Below are 19,784 nucleotides of genomic sequence, written 5' to 3'. Positions count from 1 at the left end.
AAAAGCACCGAACGTAATGTAAAAAGCACCGAACGTAATGTAAAAGCACCGAACGTAATGTTAAAAGGGCCGAATAGCAAATGCGCCGAACGGAAAAGAGCCACCAAAGGCAGTAACGGCGTTCCATAAGTTTCACCCCCTGGACCGGATATGACGCGCCACGCCGGTAGAGATCGACAGGTTCCCCGAACGATTCCGAACGTAGTATCGGCGATCAACAGGAGGACCAAGCAATGGCTGATGCAGGGTTTTTCAGAGTTAGTATATTACCATATTTCACTTGTAATCTTACGTTATTTTGATAAAATGAGCAACATAATCATGTGTTGATAATCAGGCTTAAGCATGATATAATTTAGTTAGTAGTATCTGTCGGTAAAGCATGTTTTTGAGTGTATTTAGGCTGCTAAAAATCCCTGAGCTGCAGAGCCCGACGATCCACGCGTGAATTGATGACCTGCACAACGAGGTGGTGGCATGGACGGTGGATACACCACCAGGCCTAACAATAATGAATAACATTCTTGGCAGGGCTCCTCTGAGAGAGCATTTTTTCGTAGATAAGTTATGCTAAGTAGTACCTAAGCCTTAGTTAGTCCTTGTTTGTAGGTAGAGCGAATACTAACCAAACAACTCCGCCCATAGGGCCATATTTAGTTTACTGATTAGGCCAAATAAAAAAAAAAACATGTTTCGCGTCCCCGCCCGTATCGTTTTTTTCGCCCGCCTTGATTTTTTTTTTATTTTTTTATTTTTGGAAAATTCATGAAAATAAAGAAAAAATATATCGAAAATTTAGAATTAAATGTTGGAAAATAAATACCCTGGCCTAAAATATACCCTAGCCTAAAATAGTGCAATATCTTCGTCTAACCTTTCGTATAGTAAAGCTATGCCTAGGCTAGCCCAATATCTCTACCTAGGCTAGGCCTAGGCTAGCCCGATATCTCTAGGCTAGGCCGTCGCCTACTCTGGGCGTAAGGCGGCAAAACTCGAGTTCACTTCACTAGAGTGCGTTTGTCATGCATACAATTGCCGTATTCGATTGGGACTATATGTTGAGTATGTTATCCCGTTGAGTAGAAAACTCAACGATAAATTCTGAGCGTTAACTTCGTTGAGCAGTTTCCGTTGAGCAGAGCACGAAAGTCCCAATCGAATACGGCCGATGATTTCCGATGAATTCTGGAATTTCCCGCTATACTGGCCCTCTATGTCAGATTGTATGGAATAGTTTCATGTGAAGACGTCTGAGACGTAACATCGGGAACATTCCGATTGTATACAGTAACAATGATTCCTAAATTTTATATGTTGAACAAAACTAGACGGGAAATGTCAACAAGTCTGTAGAATGGCGGCCATTTTGAAAAATAAAAAATAAAAAAGGCCGCTTCCTCAATTTAAAAAAAAAGCCGGACGTGAAACATGTTTTTTTTTTTACTTGGCCTTATCAAGTTGTTACTAAAATTTTAAATACCCCTTTTACACTGCAAGCAAAATTCCAGACATAACCTGGGATTTTCCAATACCCGGCTTAAAATCTCCCAAGTTGTGGTTAGTGTAAATGTCAAAAAGTCTTACTCAGGTTTTCAAACATTCAGGGAGTTACGTGCGGGACACATTCAGCGTAGGACAACCTGGGTGCATTCCGGAGTCGCCAGTGTAAACAGCACCGAATTTGATTCCGGAATTAGTCCTTACCGGGCGCCTACCGCAGCGTGGTCAGATAGGCCTATACTTTGCCTACTACAACGGGCTAGACCTAGACACTTGTCAAATTAAACCCTCTACGCTGCAGTATAGACTTGATATCAAAACTGCTGATTTAATTCGCATAATTTAAAAACAATCTGCAAGTACATTGCTTTAATAATTGACAATTTGTGGCTTTATGACGACGAGGAACTCTAGCAAAGTGATAATCACCATCAAAGATCTTATAAACACAAGATAGCGTTCTCCGCGATTTACGCGCAACAAATAGAAGCGTCGGTCAAGGTTCAAAAGTTTCCCATTTAGCAAGAGGGCGCCATTCATGCGCTATTACCGAAGAGAAAAAGTAATAAGTTTTGGAAGAGGGCGTCCTATCTGTTGCCATGGATCTGAGATGGTTCCTGTTCCCTGTTCACAGTGTATGGTCAGATCAGAGCGGTCAAGGGTCAAAAGTTTCCAATTTAGCAAGAGGGCGCCATTCATGCCTTATTACAGAATTTGCACGCGTAAATCCCGGAGAACGCTATCTTGTGTTTATAAGATCTTTGATCACCATTGCAACAAAAACTGAGGGCGGTATTTGAACCCGAGTTCGTTGCCAGTGTAAAATGGGAGCAACTCGGGATCAACCCGGACTTTTTCGTTCGATGTGAATGGGAAATGCACCCGGGATTTGGCAGTGTAAAAGAGGTATTAGACAAGAACTAGTAGTAGGCCAGGGTAAGTCGCTAATTTTCGACCTACGTTAGTTTTCGCGCCTCCCCCTTCCCCCAATTCCCGACCCCCAGATTTAATAAGATTTTCTAATTATCCATTTCTATGCCACTGGTAAAATGATATTGTTTTACGATGTAAACAGTATGAAGCACTGACCCTCGAACAAAAACTGTCCTCAAAAAACAACTTTAAAAAAAAAATTATGAATTAAACTTTTTATGAAATACGATATTCCCAAGGGAGAATAAGAATATGTTGTCATATTACATCTAAAATTAATTACCTTGGAGTGGAAAAATCTATTCCAAGTTTATATTTATCCGAAAGAAAATTTGATTCTAAAAACGTTGATCAAAACATGGCTGCTGTCACATGGCTTACAGTAGCAAATAAGAAGAGAGAGGTTAGGTCACAGAACAAAGGTTAGGGTTATTATTCGACATCCTATCGTTAATATGAAATTATAGAAAGTATCCTAAAACCAAAATGGCAAAGTAGGCATTTTTCCCTACATTTTGTAAGACATGCGATCACAAACTGGTCTAAATTTATATACTTTCATTATAGTAAAAAGATAGTTTACAGTGAAACAGTTTGAAATTAACTATTATTTAACATTTCTTTTATAGTTAGGCGAATAAATTTGTATTTCCAAAAGATAAAAATTGCGAAAATAGCACTGACTGTCGAAAACTGATGGTCGAAAGCTGGGCTAAGACTTCCGAGGGGTGTCGAAAACTAGTGTAAAATCTGCAAAAGAATGATTTCATTTTACAGGCAGGATGCAATTTAATTTTATGATTTTGTAGTTGGAAAGTATGAGTTACATGCATCTGTTAAAATTAGATTCCTGTAATTCTATTGTCCAAAAGTCCAAAAATTACGTAGTTTTAACCGGGTATGTCAAAAATCAGCGACTTACCCTAGGCCTAGGCATTTCTTCGTAGATGAGTTATGCTAGTAAGTAGAACCTAGGCCTTAGATAGGCCTTGTAGGTAGAGCAAATACTAACCAAACAACTCCGCCCATATTTACTGATTATCAAGCTGTTACTTAGAAATAGGCCTAGGTATACATTGTGCTAAACTCTTTTGCGGATAAAATGGACAGAATTTTCAGACTGTCAAATAAGGTCTGCATGGAAAATTATCCTCTGTGCAAAAATTGGCCAAGAAATCCATTGTGCATTTCAGAAAATAACAGCTGATTTTTGTGCAGACTTTTTTCGAAAATTAGGCCTTGGCCTATCTCAGTATAAACCAGTGTATTACTGTGCACATATTTTCCTAGCGATTTTCCACACAAATCCATTTAGTTTTTAACAATGTTGTGCAGCACGGATCCAAATTACACATCTAGATGTGTATAAGAGACAGCCATTTTAACCAAGCGATCGTAAATCANGGGGGTGGGAATGCATACCAGAGTCTAACGGTATAAATTATCATGTCTTATGCCTCTACAGTATTTCGATAGTTACATTGGTTGCTGGTAGCTTAATAAAAATAGAATTTAAAAACCAAAGTTTTTTTTTTTTCACCAGGGCACAAGTGCTGATCAAGATAATCGTTTTGCAAACAAACAGAAAAAGTTAATGAAGCAGATGAAGTTTTCCGATATTTTAGAGAAGAGAGTAAGATATTTTATTCTGTTATGTAATGATATTAGGGCAAAAAATAAGGAAAAATAGAAAAAAAAATCTATTCACCTCATTCTGCCTTTTTTGGGCCACTGCCTTTTCACCTTTCACCTTTCACAAGCAAGTTTGCTTGTGTAAAGTGCAAAACTTTCAATGAGTATGTGTCCCAAACCCAGGGATGTAGCTTAGGTGGGCGGGGCCATCCAGCCTTGACGTTTTCCACCCAGTCTAAATCTAATTTCATGGCTCTTCCACCCACCGTTATTTACCCACTTTTCCATCCTTAAAATGCACTCTTATTATTTAGAGTTTACCAATGTGATCACACACCCACCCTCAAAATGTCTATCACCCTCACTTAGTTTTCACAAGCTACAACCCTGCAAATCCTACTGTACATAATGCTCTGTCAACACTTTGTTGCAATAAACTATCTGTGATTTGGCCATTATATGCAGTGGTGGATCCAGGAATTTTAAATAGAGGGGGCCCAGAGAGGGACAGATGAAGGGTCTATACTACCTCAGCCCCACCATGGTTGGGGCTGAGGTAAGAAGATGTATGGTTATGCACCAGAAACGGTGCTCTTATATTCAAAATTTGAGTAGAATTTTTCCTTTTTTCCTCAATTTTTTTTTTTTTTTTTGAAAAATTTAGGAGGGGCCCTCCACTGATATGGGTATGATCATGTCATGTGACACATATATATTGGTGAATCTTAACTATTTATCTTAACAGTGTGAACATACATTGTATGTTTGAACTCTTCATAAAGAGGTCAGAGATAAAATAAATGGCCCATCTTTTTTTAAATCACATGGATGGGAAAATAATTCACCTCCTACAGTATTATAAAAATGTTTTTGTTATTAATAGTTCATTGCTCACATGAGCAAACACGATAAAAGTAATTTGTGTTTGTGAAAATAAATCCAGTTTAGCTTGTGCTGTTTAAGTTTGTACATTCAAATCATTTATAGAAGGTTTATTATTTAACATTTTGTTCATTTTCTAATCATTTTCTAATTACTGGATAGGTGCTAATGAGCAAGGTGAACTTGGACACAATCAAGCCATGGATAACAAGAAAAATTACAGAAATTCTTGATGTTGAAGACGAGGTTCTCATTGGCTTCATATTTAATCAGTTAGAAGAGGAGGTAAAGTATAATTTTTAACTTGTATTCGAAATACCAAGTTTTTTATTATTCATTAAAGTTTTTTTATAGTTAATTTTATAGCTATTTAGCACTGATACTGTTGCAAAATTTATAATACTAAAATTGAAATTATTACCAGGTTTTACCAACCAGTTTTTCATAATAATTAAATACATTATCTTGTATTCTAAAAAAGCAAATTTTTAATATTTATTTGTTTTACAATTCATGAAGAAATGGATATTTGTCTGAGAACATTTTCTGCCACTATAAGAATAACAATGTGGTATGCTTCTGTACAGTTGGATACATGAGGTAAGCTCAAAATGTTTCAATGTTTTGGTTTCAGGAAATGCAAATCACAGATACAGTATAATAATTCTTCCAATTAGATATGAAACTTTTGTTTCAGTGTGCATGGGATTATGTGCTACTACCCTGTATCTGAATATTCTATTAAATATAAAAGTATATTCTATTAAAGATTTGTAAATGTTAGTGCTCTTAATTCGTTGTTGTGTAAACCTGATAACAAGGTAGGATGGTGTTGATTAGTGTATTGTAATAGTCTTTAATAATGCATACAAACTACCAAATTCCTTGAAACAGAAACAAAAAAGGTGTGGCTGGTCTGACATCTATCATTACACCCAAATGCACAATACATGCTAGTTGTTAGGTGTAACAGCGGAAGTGAGGCTTTGTGCTACATAACAGCCAATCACAGGATGGTGAATTCAATTGAAACAGGTGTAGTAGAAGGATGAATTAATTAAATCTGAACCAACTAAAAATTAGGACGACAGATCGTGAAACTGATTAAATGATTAACATATGGCAGCAATACAATAAAGGTAAGAAACTACACTGAGTGGAGTGACGTTCATGGATGATATTGCCATGCTATACAGCATAAACATTGCTAGTATGGCATAACATATGAAGACGTAGGTAAAAAGACATACCACATCCAGATGAATAAAGCATCTTGATCTACTTTGTGAATACTTAACTGGATAAACTGACTAGTAGGTCTCCGTGGTATAACAGGTATGACACTCAGCTTGAGACCTGTTAGTCGGTTTATCCAGGCAAGTATCCACTCATAGACTACCAACATCACCAATGATTTGTTTATTTTGAATAACCGCTTGTAAAGTAAACTTAATAAAAAAAAACCCAAGCAGAACAATCTTCAAGAAGATGCTGATGTCTGGCCTACCACCCCAGCTCATGTGGACTAAATGTCCAATAATCATTAGGTGCAGTGTTCTTAATAAACAGTACTGTACCCTGTCAATCAGCGACTGCAAAAGAACATTGGTGTAAATGATAATAGCAAGATTTGTTTTTTGAGAAAAGACTGGTTTTCATGTAACCAATACTAAAGCTTATGGTAATATCCTGTCCTCCATGCAAAAAATACTGTCTTTTGCAGTTGTGCAAGTTTTCCATTAGATTACTGTATATCTATAAATTGGCAATGGACTGGTTTCCATGTAACCAATACTATAGCTGTAGTAATATCCTGTCCTCCATGCAAAAAAATGCTGTCTTTTGCAGTTGTGCTAGTTTTCCATTAAATTTCTGTATATGAATAAATTGGCAATAGACTGGATTCCATGTAACCAATATTACAGCTTTGGTAATATCCTGTCCTTCATGCAAAAAATACTGTCTTGCAGTTGTGCAAGTTTCCCATTAACTTTAATACTGTATATGGATAAATTGGCGATATATGTTCAAGGCATTTAAATAAACTTGCAAAAAAACTTAAGTTAGCTCTCTGAATCCCAACATGAAGCAAATGGCAATGTCTATGTATGCAATATCCAAGATTAATTTGTTGCAAAAATCTCATACTAACACATAAAAATAGATAGTGTTAGTTTGTGAAAACAATAATGTGTGTTAAAAAACACGCTGTTGTTACACTACTTTGGTGTGGTAAAGAATACAAAATTGCTTGACAACCAATACACGCTTAATTTAACTTCTTTGTTTTCAAGAACTAATACAATCTACTTTCATTGATTTGTGTTTAGTAGTTTGTGATGTGAGCGACAAATTGGTAGACCTTCTAGTTTCACTATCTGTAGTTAAATTATATTTATAAAAACCAGGCTTTAGTAAGTGATTTAGTAAAGACTTGTAATAGAATTCTAGCTTCTGCTTTGGTTCATTTGTTCCTGGTAATAATTTTTTTTGTTTTTTTGGTTCATTGATATCTCATACAAGGTAAGCCTTAGATAATTAACAACAAAAATCCATTTCTTCCAACATTATCAGTGTACTGTTGATTGTATATTTTCTTACAGGTTCAGATATTTTTCAATTATTATTTTTTAGATGAAAATGTCAACAATAAATGCATTGAATAACTTAAAGAGCTATCACCTCAATGCATTGTAATTAATTATATCAATTTAATTTCTTTTTCCAAAGATTTGGCTGACAATTAGAGAATAATTATATTGAATATATTTTATAAAATAATAGCTAAAATTTACCTAAACTGGAATAAAGCTGCCAAGAATACTTAGAACCCCCTTCTAAGCAATCGCAATTACGTTAAATTTTAATTTGAAATATAATTAAATTATTGCATATTTCAAATTCAATGTTTAGAAACTAATTTCATAATTGAAAAATACAGAAGTAATGAATGATACCAAATTAAACTTACGAAATAATTAATATTTTTAAATTGTCGACAATGCCACTGATTACCACTGTTTCATCTCCCGATGCAGATAAAATGTTAAAATAATCTCAGGGAAAATGCTGCCACACGCGCACTACCACCTGAGGCACGGCACCAGCCTATTTAAGCACGGATGTCCACGCATCTCTTTCGTTCCATGAATAACGCTGAGTGGTTTGTACATTATGTGAGGATAATATGTGTCAGTGCATGACTTATGAGGTGTAGATACTATACTGGTAATTACTGGTAAATGTTGTAGAATATGTGAACTGACTGGTAGTTGTCGGTTGTTAATTATTATTAAAATCCTTCCATATCATCCAGCACGAATTATGAGCTAATGAAAACCGTCCAGCTGATTATCGTCCAATTTAGCCAATTTCAGCTGTATAGTGATTACTTCACCAAGTAAAGAGGATTTCTAAAGATATAATCTCAGTTCTTGAGGAACAAAATATCTTTAATGGGAAAAATTCAGTAATAGGAAACCATGTCTATGTCATCCATTAATCATAACAAATAAACAAAAGTTTACACATCTTCTTTCTATGTGTTAATCTTTTTGGTGTATCATGTTGAAGGAAAGATATTTATATTTTAGCAAGAGATGCGCTAAGCGATGTCCAACGTGGCAGATTCGTTGAGCGATGAATTGGTTTATATCCTTAAGAACACATTAAGAAAATTATATATTTACCAATAAAACACAGTCATGATGCACCAATGAGGGTTGATATAAAGTAGTTAGATCGGTCAAAACATTCTCTCTGGTGATGCCCCGGCAGTCAAGGTAAGTGCCACGACAGTTAAACCTCTGATTTAGAATACTCCTAATAACAACATATTCCAAAAACTTTTAAAATATATTTATTCCATTTTCACTGTGTTGAACGAGATCAATCGTTTGCTTGTGTTGACATCTGATTCTGATTTATTAAATAACTACTTTGTCCTAAGGTGTACATAAATGAGAGGTTTGAATGTATACAAACTTGGTCATTTACTTTAGAGCAGGTCTTCACTCTATGATGTCGTTGGACATTAACAATTTATAAATCTACATTAGAAATCCCTGTATTCCTTATACTATAGGATTAAAATTATATAATTCAAACCTATTTTTGGTGGGTTGGTTCCTTTCATTGGCTTGGAAGTATGGTAGTGGTAGTACTGTATATTATTTAAAGCGCCTTCCACAATAAAATTGCCTCAATGCGCTAAGAGTATTCAGATCACTGAATTTACATGGCAATATTTAACATTCCTTCTATCTTTTTGTCCAGGTTCCAAACCCAAAAACTATGCAGATTAATTTGACTGGGTTTTTAAATGCAAAGAATGCGAACAAGTTCATGGAAGCCCTTTGGGAATTGTTGCTGAGTGCACAGGAGAACATCGCTGGTATACCAGCTGCCTTCCTGGAACAAAAGAAAGAAGAGATAAAAAAAAGACAGGTAGATATTATAATATTACTTTGTAAAAAGACTGATGTTTTTATGAACTGTTGATGTTTTCATTGTTATATGGTTAAATTTACATCAAAATAATTGAAAAGTCTTCGATTTTGCTAACTTAAGTCATATTTTACAAAATAATGAATGATATCAACCTTAAAGTTAAGGCTTTTGTTTTTTATGCTCAGATGGAACAAGAACAGATTCAGGCAGGATTAAAAAGACAGCAAGACAAGGAGAAAGAAAGGCATAAAAAGTTAAAAGAAAATGATGATGAGAAAAAAGATGATGATGATAAAGCAAATGCAAATGGTGATGACGCAGAATCTAAATCACCACAAAAGTAAGCTATTTAATCAGTTGTTTGTCTTTTCAACATTTTGGCAACATTCTACTAATTTGCCCATTCTGATGTGATATAAATAGCTATCAGTTTAAACTAGTCAGGTGCCATTGCCTCCAGAGCTCACCTGGGCATGAACATGCCAGAAAAAGGAGCAGTTTAAATGATTCCTCTGCCTTTAGTTAATTGCTTTGTTTTTTCTCATTGTTTTTTTTTTTGTTATGTTAGAATATTTAATGGTTTAGTATTTTTGTATGTTGAGGTGGTATTAATTCTTGCAACTCATACAACCTGACAGACCACAAGTCTCACTTAAATGTGCATGAGGTGGTATTAATTCTTGCAACTCATACAACCTGACAGACCACAAGTCTCACTTAAATGTGCATGATGCTCCCAGACGAGTTTTATTAATTTAGATTTAGAAGAAACAAAAGCTGAATATCATACAATAAAGTAACGTTCTGTAGGAGAGTTTGTGGTAAAAGTACCAGTGCTAATAGTTACATTATGCAGGCGTCCCAAGTTGGAAGAATTCACATCTAGGAAATCTGTTTAAATGAGCTTTCTTAACACATCTAAATATATTCTGCTGTGGATGGTTCGTTTGTGTGAATCCTTAATCACAGGAGCTACAGAGGTCTTAATGTAGCTTCCTTTAGCGAATAATCTCATATAATGGATTCTAGTTGCTGTTTTCAGTTGACTGGAACAGTTGTAGCCGGGTCACCACACGCAGGTTAACAGCATAAGCCTGCTGTGGATGGTAATACCCATTGGCACTGACATCCAGGAGCCAACTAATAATACAGTATTAAGATTTGGTAGAAACATGCAAATATCGTGAATTTGCGGAGATGGGTTACTTTCCGGGAGATTCTTGCTTGCTGGCGGGAGGGCTTCCAGGAAACTCCCACCACTTCTGGGAGACTTGGTACCCCTGCATTATGTGGACCGTTGCCAATTAACCAATTTATTCTTCTTCTACAGCAACAAGCTTCGTAAATTGTTGTAAGAATAGGCCTATTCTATAAATGTACAATCCATCCATTGCTGGGTCAGGTAACTCAATAAGCTTACTCAATAGCAAAAAGCTTGCTGTCAAGCCTGGGATTTACAACAGCAGTGGAATGCCCTTTCTAATACAACTGCTGTCGGTGCTGTGAAATTCAAACCCTGACTTAACATAGCAGTGTTTCAAAATATTGTGGTGTATATCGATTGGTGGTTCAATTTTGTCTTGTTTACACTCAGCAGAATAACCCCAAGACCAGCAAAGTGGGACTGGGATCCACCAAAAAAATATGATGAAGAGGGCGATGGAAAAGAGAAGTCGAGATCGCGCTCACCACCTTCTCCCAAGAATGAGGCAAAGGGAAGTCCATCTCCACCACCTGTTGGCCAGATAAAAAGAAAAGCCAGGTATTAACGATTCTTATTTAAATATAAATGTAAATTGATAAATATTGTTTCTATATTTACCTGTGATTTAAATAATTGTAAATATTGCTATTATTATAAACTTTTTTTTTGAACAGTAATGTGAAAATACATTATATACAAACAATTTTTAACATTATTTAATACAATCAAGAACATGTATTGGGAAAAACTGTTATGCTCGTGCAGAGAAGGTCATCCGGTAAAAACAATTGCTGACTGCTTCCATTGGTTGGTATTAGCAATGTATAGCACATGTACATTATATCCAATTGCATATTTTTGAAAAAGTCTTTGTTGCTTGATACTTAGATCAGATGCTGACAGTGATGATGACAACTCTAAACGGACAAGAAACAGAAGGCGCAAAAGCCCCAGCTCAAGTTCGTCAAGTTCCTCTCGTAGTTCCTCTAAAGGTCGTGATAGGCGTAAACGTAGGACAAGATCTAGGTAAGTCAGAAGACATGTTTTAAATTTTAATCATTACCGCTTATTCACTGAAGTAGAAAATCAGTTGCAGGTAATAAGCAAATTATTGTAAAATAACTTTGTAAGATTTTCTTTCACAGATCGCCTAGAAGAAGATCATCCAGGAGATCTCGCAGCCCAAGACGACCTTCTCCTCGTCGTCGAAAGTCATCTCCACGATATCGGACAAGAACACCACCAAGAAGACGATCTCCCAGAAGGTCACCACGGAGACGTACACCACCAAGAAGAAGGTCGCCAAGAAGACGATCTCCATCTCCAAGGAGGCCATCACCAAGGAGGCGCTCTCCCCATAGGAGACCTTCACCATTACGGAAGAGGAGCCCATCTCCACGTAGACGAGCACCTTCTCCACGAAGGCGATCATCTCCACGTCGCAGGCCTGCTAGAAGCCCATCTGATAGTCCTTCGCCCGTAAGGAGGAAACGGTCACCACCAGTTAGAAAGTATGTTATGTAATGGTGAATAATAATGATGGTAGATATAGAGAGAAGTGTGAATTTTTTGCAAAATTGTTCCTCTAGTGAGTGATTGGTTGAGAGTTAACGTTTTCACTTCTTGTTTGGACCCCAATTCAAACCCAGCTAGCGCCCCACCTCATGCGAGGCTCAAGGAGATGAGCATAATGTGGGGATAAGGGACAATGCATCTGTTACATGTTGATCCTCCCTTTTGCGGGTCTCCAGGCCTCAGTGAAAATTGAAATAGGACACATAAGTTAATTTATTAATAAATATATTTTTTCTTCTGCAGAAGTCGTAGATCACCATCAAATTCAGACTCCTCAGCATCTCGTTCCGACTCTTCATCTAGTAGCTCTCGATCGCCAACTCCAAAGCCGAAAAAGAAGTTTGTAGACAGGAAACCCTCATCAAGCTCCTCTGATTCTGATGATTCTAGCACTCCACAAACAGCAGGTGCAAAGAATGAGCCAAAAGTGGAAAAACCTAAACCAGTGCTGGCAGAAAAGTCTCCATCACCCCCTCCAGCTCATTATAAGCAGAAGTTAGAACAAGCAGCTTCCAAAGTAAAATATCATTCCTATTTAAATATGATTTGTAAACACGCAGTTTTAATGATACTGTAATGCTTACGTTTAAATTAAGTAATTCATGTATGGAAAAACCATTTATACAGTTGAACTTATGATTTTACTTTCACTTAAGGTCCCAATAATGGCTTGCAAATTTGAATGTAGGTCAGTCTACCAGAGACCGAGCTAGTATTTTTTGATTTCCCATTAATAAAAATTTCTCAATGTATTGCATAATATGCAATAAATCGATAAATCAATTTAGAATAATTTTCAATATATTTCAATGCTAAATCTTGGCACATACTGCACCAACAATGGTTGGCTGATGCGATTTCATAAAGCATGTAATGTGATAGGGCGCGTGCAGTTGTTTTTAATGATGATCCTCTCAGTTTACACAATCAACAGACGAGCGGAAATCTATTTGTAGTTTTTTCTAGCTTTTGTTATTAGCTTTTAATGTTTTCACCAAGTTACAATTCCACAAGTAAACAGTAGGGAGCTTTTGATTTACGTGACGCTAGAACGGAATCACTCATGCGTGACCATCCTACTTTCTCTGCATACATAGATTTGGCCAAATTGCGTCCTAGAATCCATGCGACGAGAAGAACTTAATGTACTTTCATGCGCAGATGACTTTTAGTGACGTCATTATATTACACGACCGTCGTCGTGCAATCGAAAGCTCCCTGTTCTTCCTAATTCTTTGTATCGACCATTAATTTGGCATTGTAAACAATTTAAGGATTTTTTTCTGCTAAAACAGGATGTTTGAATCTACTCTTTATTGGAACATTGATTCAAAATTTGATTTAAAAAAAATTGAACAATTTAATCTTTTATTTTCTAATTGTAATTACTATTGATTTTGTGTTTTCTTTATGCAGACAAGTGAAACTGTAGCTGAAAAAGAAACAAAAAGTGATAGTGACTCGGATAGTTCAGTTGACAAATCCAAGGTGCCATCTCCTAAAAAGAGCAGATTCCCACAGAGGATTTACAGACGGCATTCATCAAGCAGCTCCTCAGATAGTGAAGACGAGAAACCTGCAAAAAGCCGTAGAGCAAGGAAATCGAAATCATCAAGTCGATCTGCTTCACCACCTAGACGAAGGAGGAGCCCTCCTAGAAGGCGAGAAGAGTAAGTTTTTGGCTTTTTACTTACTGTTCCTAGGGGTTGGGGGTATTTTTGTTTTTGGTGTTAAATAAATTCCCATTATGTATTACTGTATTATAAAATTGTAAATGTTGAGAACAGCATAAAATTACTTTCAAAAGGCGTTATAGTTTTATCGTGATGGCCAGGTTAGTAAACTTTTAAACATCAAAGCAGGGCAGAAACAAAAATTAAATCTTGTTTTATCATTTAGCAAAATGATTTTGCCAAAACCATCTAGACAGAGGAGAAAATAAAAATATAATTTTATTAATGAATTAAATAGTGTAGTAATGAGATTGATAAATGCTTTAAATATATATAATTAAGGAAAAAATATATATATCTTATTTTTGGAGATTTCCGAGGAGTGGAGGGTGTAATAAAAGTTAAAGAAAATTTAAATTTTTTCATGGTGGAGGGAGCATATATGAACTTTATTTCCACAAGATCGAGAAAAATTACATATTGATTTTGTGTTTTCCATTAGATTTCTTGATGTGAATTTTTTTGTGAGCTACAAATTGCATTTTCCAACAGTGTATCTGGTGTCTTATAGTTAACATTTATTATTGTATTGTATTCATTGTTATTGTGTGTTTGGCGGAATTGTCCATAGACAGACGTCTGATTACACGTTTTTTCCCCTAAAATTGAGCAATTTTGTTATTTCTAATACCTCAGGCCTCATTCAAGAAGTCCTAGAAGACGTAGGACACCAAGTCCAAGAAAGCGATCTCCTTCACCAAGACGTAGGTATTCCCCTGTGAGGACAAGGCGTTCTCCGGTTTACAGGTACAGATCTCCACCTAGACGTCGAAGCCCGATAATACAGCGTTCTAGGCGCCCCATGGATTCATACTTTAGACGGAGTCCATCACCAGATAGAAATCGAAGACATTCACCTGACAGGCGCAGAAGGAGTCCTTCACCTGACAGACGCAGGAGGAGTCCTTCACCTGACAGACGCAGAAGGAGTCCTTCACCTGACAGACGCAGGAGAAGTCCTTCTCCAGACCGGCGTCGCAGAAGTCCATCACCGCAAAGAAGACATGACCGAGAACGTCGTCAAGAATCACCAGAAAGATCCAGACGTACACAAAGTCCAAAAAGACAATCAGGGTCTGGACGAAAGAGCAGCCCACACCAACACAAGACACAATCTCCTATGAAAAAAACAAATAGGAGTCCATCACCACCGCCAAGACAAAGGCAGTCAAGCAGCAGTCCAGAGCCTACACCTGTTGAAAAGAAACGTTCCCTCTCTGTTGAAAAAGCAAAAGTATCAGACAAAAAAAGGAAGGCTAGTGAAAAGAGAGTTGAGAAAGTACCTGAAAAGAGGCAGAAAATGTCATCGCCAGATGGAGATTCTAGTAGTCCTGATCAGAATGAGAATGATTCAGATGTAAACGATTCTCAGCAAACACCAATAAAAGTAAAGAAAAACAAGGCAGGCAGTGCTTCACCAAAGGTAAATATTGTAATTCGTAACATATGAGGCTTGCCATTCCAAAACCAGAGTACTGTAATTAGCATAATGTTGCAGTAGTATATACTTTAGTACAAGCCACAATACTTTTACTCTTAACTTTGGCAATGGTAAGTCGATTCCATTAAATGACCCATCATTTGAAAGCTTGCAATGTGGAGAATAAGAATATATTAAACAGTCATTTGTCAATTTTTTCGGTCACTGATGCTGTTTTTGGGATGGCAACCCTTATGAAGTAGTGGCTCAAGAAATATGCCGACAAGGGGTTGCAACAAGTCCGATATGAAACCCCCAAAACTTGAGGGGCTTCTTGTCGAAGTAAAACCCCTGTTGAGGGTCAAGGGGAGAGAGTATATTGTTTAGAATGGCAAAGAAATGTGGACTGCAATAAATTTTTGGAATCAAAATGTATTTTTTAGTGTTCGGCCACCTGTATAATATTTGAAGAATATAGTGAGGGGACACTAAACTTAACCAGTGGCGGTACCAGAGATTCCTCAACAAGCATTCCAAATCAATCTTAAGGGATAGGCAGCTCTGGGTGCTTGCTTTATTGTATTTTGTTTGTAATTTTTTGTTTAGTGCTTTTATATTTTTGTTTTTGTATAATTACAAAACTTGATTGGTGTTAGTTCATTTTTGTATAAGGTGGAGTGAGTGCAGTATCTGTTTGGGCTTGTGCCTATTCTCACTCCGGGCTTAAATTGTACATGATGATTGCCAAATAAATATTATTATTATTATTTCCCTCGTCCTTAACAGTGAGGGAGGGTGGGGGGAGTCAGGGACAGCATCCCCAATTTACCCCTTGTTTCGGACCCACTTCTACAAGTCGTGTGACCATGTAAGAGCAAAGCTTGAAAACTGTGTTCCCTATAAGGGTGAAATGATTGCTTCTACCCTGCCAGGGGTTCTGTGCCTCACTGGACAGAATGAAGATTTTACCATCATCATTTTTTTTTTTTTTTACTATAGTTCTTTTTTTTTTTTTTTTACTATCGTTCATCAGATAATACTTTTACTATCGTTCTTTTTTTTTTTTACTATCGTTCATCAGATAATACTGGGGAAAGGATAAGTTTTGTCTTCTCATTGCTATGTATGTTATTGTAAATTAATGTTAACATTCTTTACAGGCTGCAGTAGAAAAGAAGAAAGATAAAAAGAAGCACAAGAAACATAAGAAGCACAAAAAACACAAGAAGCATAAAAAATCCAAGAAAGCTCAAGTAGCTAATGTGAGTACATTAGTACAAGTGGCGGAATATAACTTTTAATCAATACCAGCAATACCTTATCTGCAAGCCCTTACGATGCCGATGATTTCAACATACATTCTAGTGTAAAGTAAAATTGCACCGTGCAGGCAGTGGCGGCGCCAGCGGGGTTGCTTAAGCCCCCCACCGGGCAGGTCAAGCCCTAGCTGCCGGACAGAGCTCGTCGGGCATTCAGACCATAAAGCATATAAAAATAGGCCCACACCAAGCCAACACATGTCTGTCACAGTCCGAGTGCCATTTTCAGCCATCTATAGGTTGATATTCTTTAAAAAAAATCAGATTTGGGAGGGAACCCCCTCTCCCAGCTCGAGCCCACGAGCTCAAGTCCCCGTCAGAGAACTTAGCCCCCCCTAGAAAATATATCCTAGAGCCGCTACTGCGTGCAGGCCCTACTCTCCCCCCTCCCCCCAAAAAAAATTTTGTCTCCCCTGGCCTCCACCAGGGCCCTTCAGTCCCCATGGCTTCATTTTTCATACCAATCTATGTAGACTTGTTTTTATTGGGGAATTATTAGCTCCAGCACAGCTGTAGATCTGAATTCATCTTTAGTGTAATCGTCGATTTATTCAATCTGTAAAAAAATGGTTTAAAAAAAAAAATTGTCCCATATTCCCTGCAATAGTGTGGTACCTATTTCAGAGGCATCTGATGAAACAACGCATTTACAGTACAATAATTGTATTTATGTACCCCACAGCCTTTTGTAAGAACACCCACAGGGTGAAAGAGTTTCGTGAATAGATTATAATTCATAGTGCTACACAAAATTTCAATTTTTATACCTGTTATGCCAAGTGTTTATTCAAAGTTTTTTTCTCCCTCAGGAATCTGAAAGTGAGGTCGATGATTTGGAAAATTTGGAATTGAAACTAAGGGAGAAAGCCTTGCAGTCGATGAAGCGAGCGAGGCAGCAAAATGATGATTCATCATAATTTTAAAATTCTTATAACAGTGAACTTTTCATATAGTGTTGGAAGAAATAGACTTCCTTGTGAATAATGCATTGATATCATACTGTGTACTGTACAATACTTTTTTTTTTTCAAAATGTTTAGCTGGTACAGCATATCCTAGAGCTATGTACACACTATCAATGTTTTGTTTTTTGTGCCCATATAGTCATCATGATCATATTTAGGTCAAATGTAATTTGCAGCTCGACTGGGCTTCTGGGTACATCTTACAAAATGTTAAAGGACGCTAAACTTGCTTATTAGTAGTGATGTGTTTTGTTGAATTAAAATTGGGAAAAAAACATTCAATACAGTGTTTACTTTCGCCAGAGATGGTTTTCAAAACAACATTTTAGTGTGGATTTTCATTTTGCCCAACGATTTCAAAATCTGATGGTAGAAATCAGTAAATTCCAGCAGCAGTGTACATGGAAACTTATTAGACAACCAATTAATAGGGCCTACAACTTTTCCAAAGCCGTGCATCACAGTAAACCAATTGCACAAAATACTTATCTGTAAAAATAAAGCTAGATGTTATTTATTGGCATGATTTTAAAGGTCTGGTTTCAGATTTTGCTGTGATCCAATAATTTGCTAAAAACGACCTACCTAGTATTTGTAAAATTCATTTGCAAGGTCTGCTCAAATATCCTCACCAAGGTTTACATATTACAAGAGCATCAATGATGCAATAGCCCACTTGACAATGACAACAATCTTCCCCCAGATACACACAATTCAATAAATTCTTAACTTCGCATTCCTCCCAAAATTTGATTTAATAACTTTCTTATTGCTTCTTGTGTATAACAATTTTCAGTTTTTCTTCTTTTTAAATACTGTAATTTCTCAGAAATATTCTAATCATGTTTTAACTGTTAACTTAACCCTAAGGAAGAACAATGTAAATTGATGAAGTATTCAAAATAATGAAATTTCTGTCTCCAACATTTGAGGGTTGTCGGTGGGAGCTGGCGTGGTATATTATAAAATGATGGTCTTCAATATCCCCTGGGACAAATTTGATAACAAATAACACTATAAAAAGTAATAATCATTTGATGAATATTTTTTTCAATAAAGTGAAAACCAAAACTCAGTACTGAGCCAACAATTTTAACTGTTTGGCTTTTTCACATCCTCCTCATGCTACTTACAACCGTCAGTTCCCAACGAATGCAAATTTTGTGGTGGCAGGACCCCTGTCAAATAGAGCTCTTCTCAACACAGTTCGTTACGGAGATACAAAAAAAACATGCGACTGCTGGGACGATTTTCGCTTTACTACTTCAGGGGTGAATCCCAGAAAATTTTGATTTTTAGATTGCCGGTATAAAGCTTTCGCAACTTCTGAAGGGTATCCCAATTTAAGGTCTTCCCCTCTTGAAAATTCTGGTTATTTTATCTCGCTCTTTATAGGCCTATAAGAGTCCTTTTAATTTCATGTTTTGTACATTGCCTTGTTATTGTTTATATTATTTGTTTTAAATATTGCCCTTCATGAACACAGTCATTATGCTACGCGTGAGGTGTGCCGCCGATGGGAAGGCGTAGTTTTTTTAAAGTATTGAGTTTGAGCACATACAGAAAAAAAAAAATCAGACGATATATTATAAACCCAGTACAGTACCTGTTGTATTTTTTGCAGGGCCAAATTAACATAGGGGATTTTGGGGTGCCAGCCCCAGGCCCCAATGGAAAACCCTGAAAATTTGGTTTGTATTAGCCTGCAAGTTACAGCCCCCGCAGCCCTGATTTTTTCGTCACTTTCCTTTACACAGGGTTCATCCACCACTGTACTTTTGTTTTTGTGATTTAACACAAGGAAGAAATAAGATCATCAATAAGCAGAAAATAGTGGAAAATGAAGCGTCTTCTCTTGGCATATATTATTAAATCAATCTTTATGGTTGCAGTAATTATGATAAATAATGTACTGCAACACACCTAGAATTTGGAACTGCCAAAAGCCTTCGAGGGTCTTTGCGGCCAGCATGGGGCTTCGGCCACATTATCTTACCCCTTAAGTCCATAACGCAAATCAAAAATTATCTATCACTATATCAACCCCAAAAATATTTTGGCACTTGGAATAAATTAAGAACCAAGGCAATATAGTATTTTTAATTGCTGAGTTTAGGCTGAATTAAAAAAATCGGCAGGTTCAAATGAACTATTATTCTTATACAGTGTTCA

At 36.6% G+C, this 19,784-nt stretch overlaps 1 protein-coding gene across 4 annotated transcripts; it reads left to right on the top strand.

Annotated features, from left to right (window-relative positions):
* Positions 1-188: 188 nt before the first annotated feature.
* LOC117113895 (serine/arginine repetitive matrix protein 1-like) lies at positions 189-17,894 on the top strand. 4 transcript variants are annotated; one of them, XM_033257385.1, is made up of 13 exons: positions 189-257; positions 3,977-4,066; positions 5,110-5,232; positions 9,223-9,393; positions 9,582-9,736; positions 10,994-11,158; positions 11,489-11,626; positions 11,746-12,111; positions 12,419-12,692; positions 13,592-13,845; positions 14,545-15,331; positions 16,489-16,590; positions 17,457-17,894. In XM_033257385.1, the coding sequence occupies exons 1-13, from the start codon at positions 234-236 to the stop codon at positions 17,562-17,564; spliced, it is 2,757 nt and encodes a 918-aa protein (XP_033113276.1). In that variant the 5' UTR covers positions 189-233; the 3' UTR covers positions 17,565-17,894. The 4 variants fall into 4 exon arrangements, with proteins under 4 accessions (XP_033113276.1, XP_033113275.1, XP_033113277.1 ...); XM_033257384.1 differs by having other exon boundaries at positions 10,991-11,158; XM_033257386.1 differs by lacking the exons at positions 189-257; positions 3,977-4,066 and adding an exon at positions 7,986-8,123 and having other exon boundaries at positions 10,991-11,158.
* Positions 17,895-19,784: the final 1,890 nt, after the last annotated feature.

This window comes from Anneissia japonica, unplaced genomic scaffold (assembly GCF_011630105.1).
Source record: "Anneissia japonica isolate Jap-2015-1 unplaced genomic scaffold, ASM1163010v1 scaffold1417_len1240632_cov203, whole genome shotgun sequence".
NCBI lineage: Eukaryota > Metazoa > Echinodermata > Crinoidea > Comatulida > Comatulidae > Anneissia > Anneissia japonica.
Note: the sequence above shows the minus strand (reverse complement) of the source record. Positions and strands in the feature narration are given on the sequence as shown.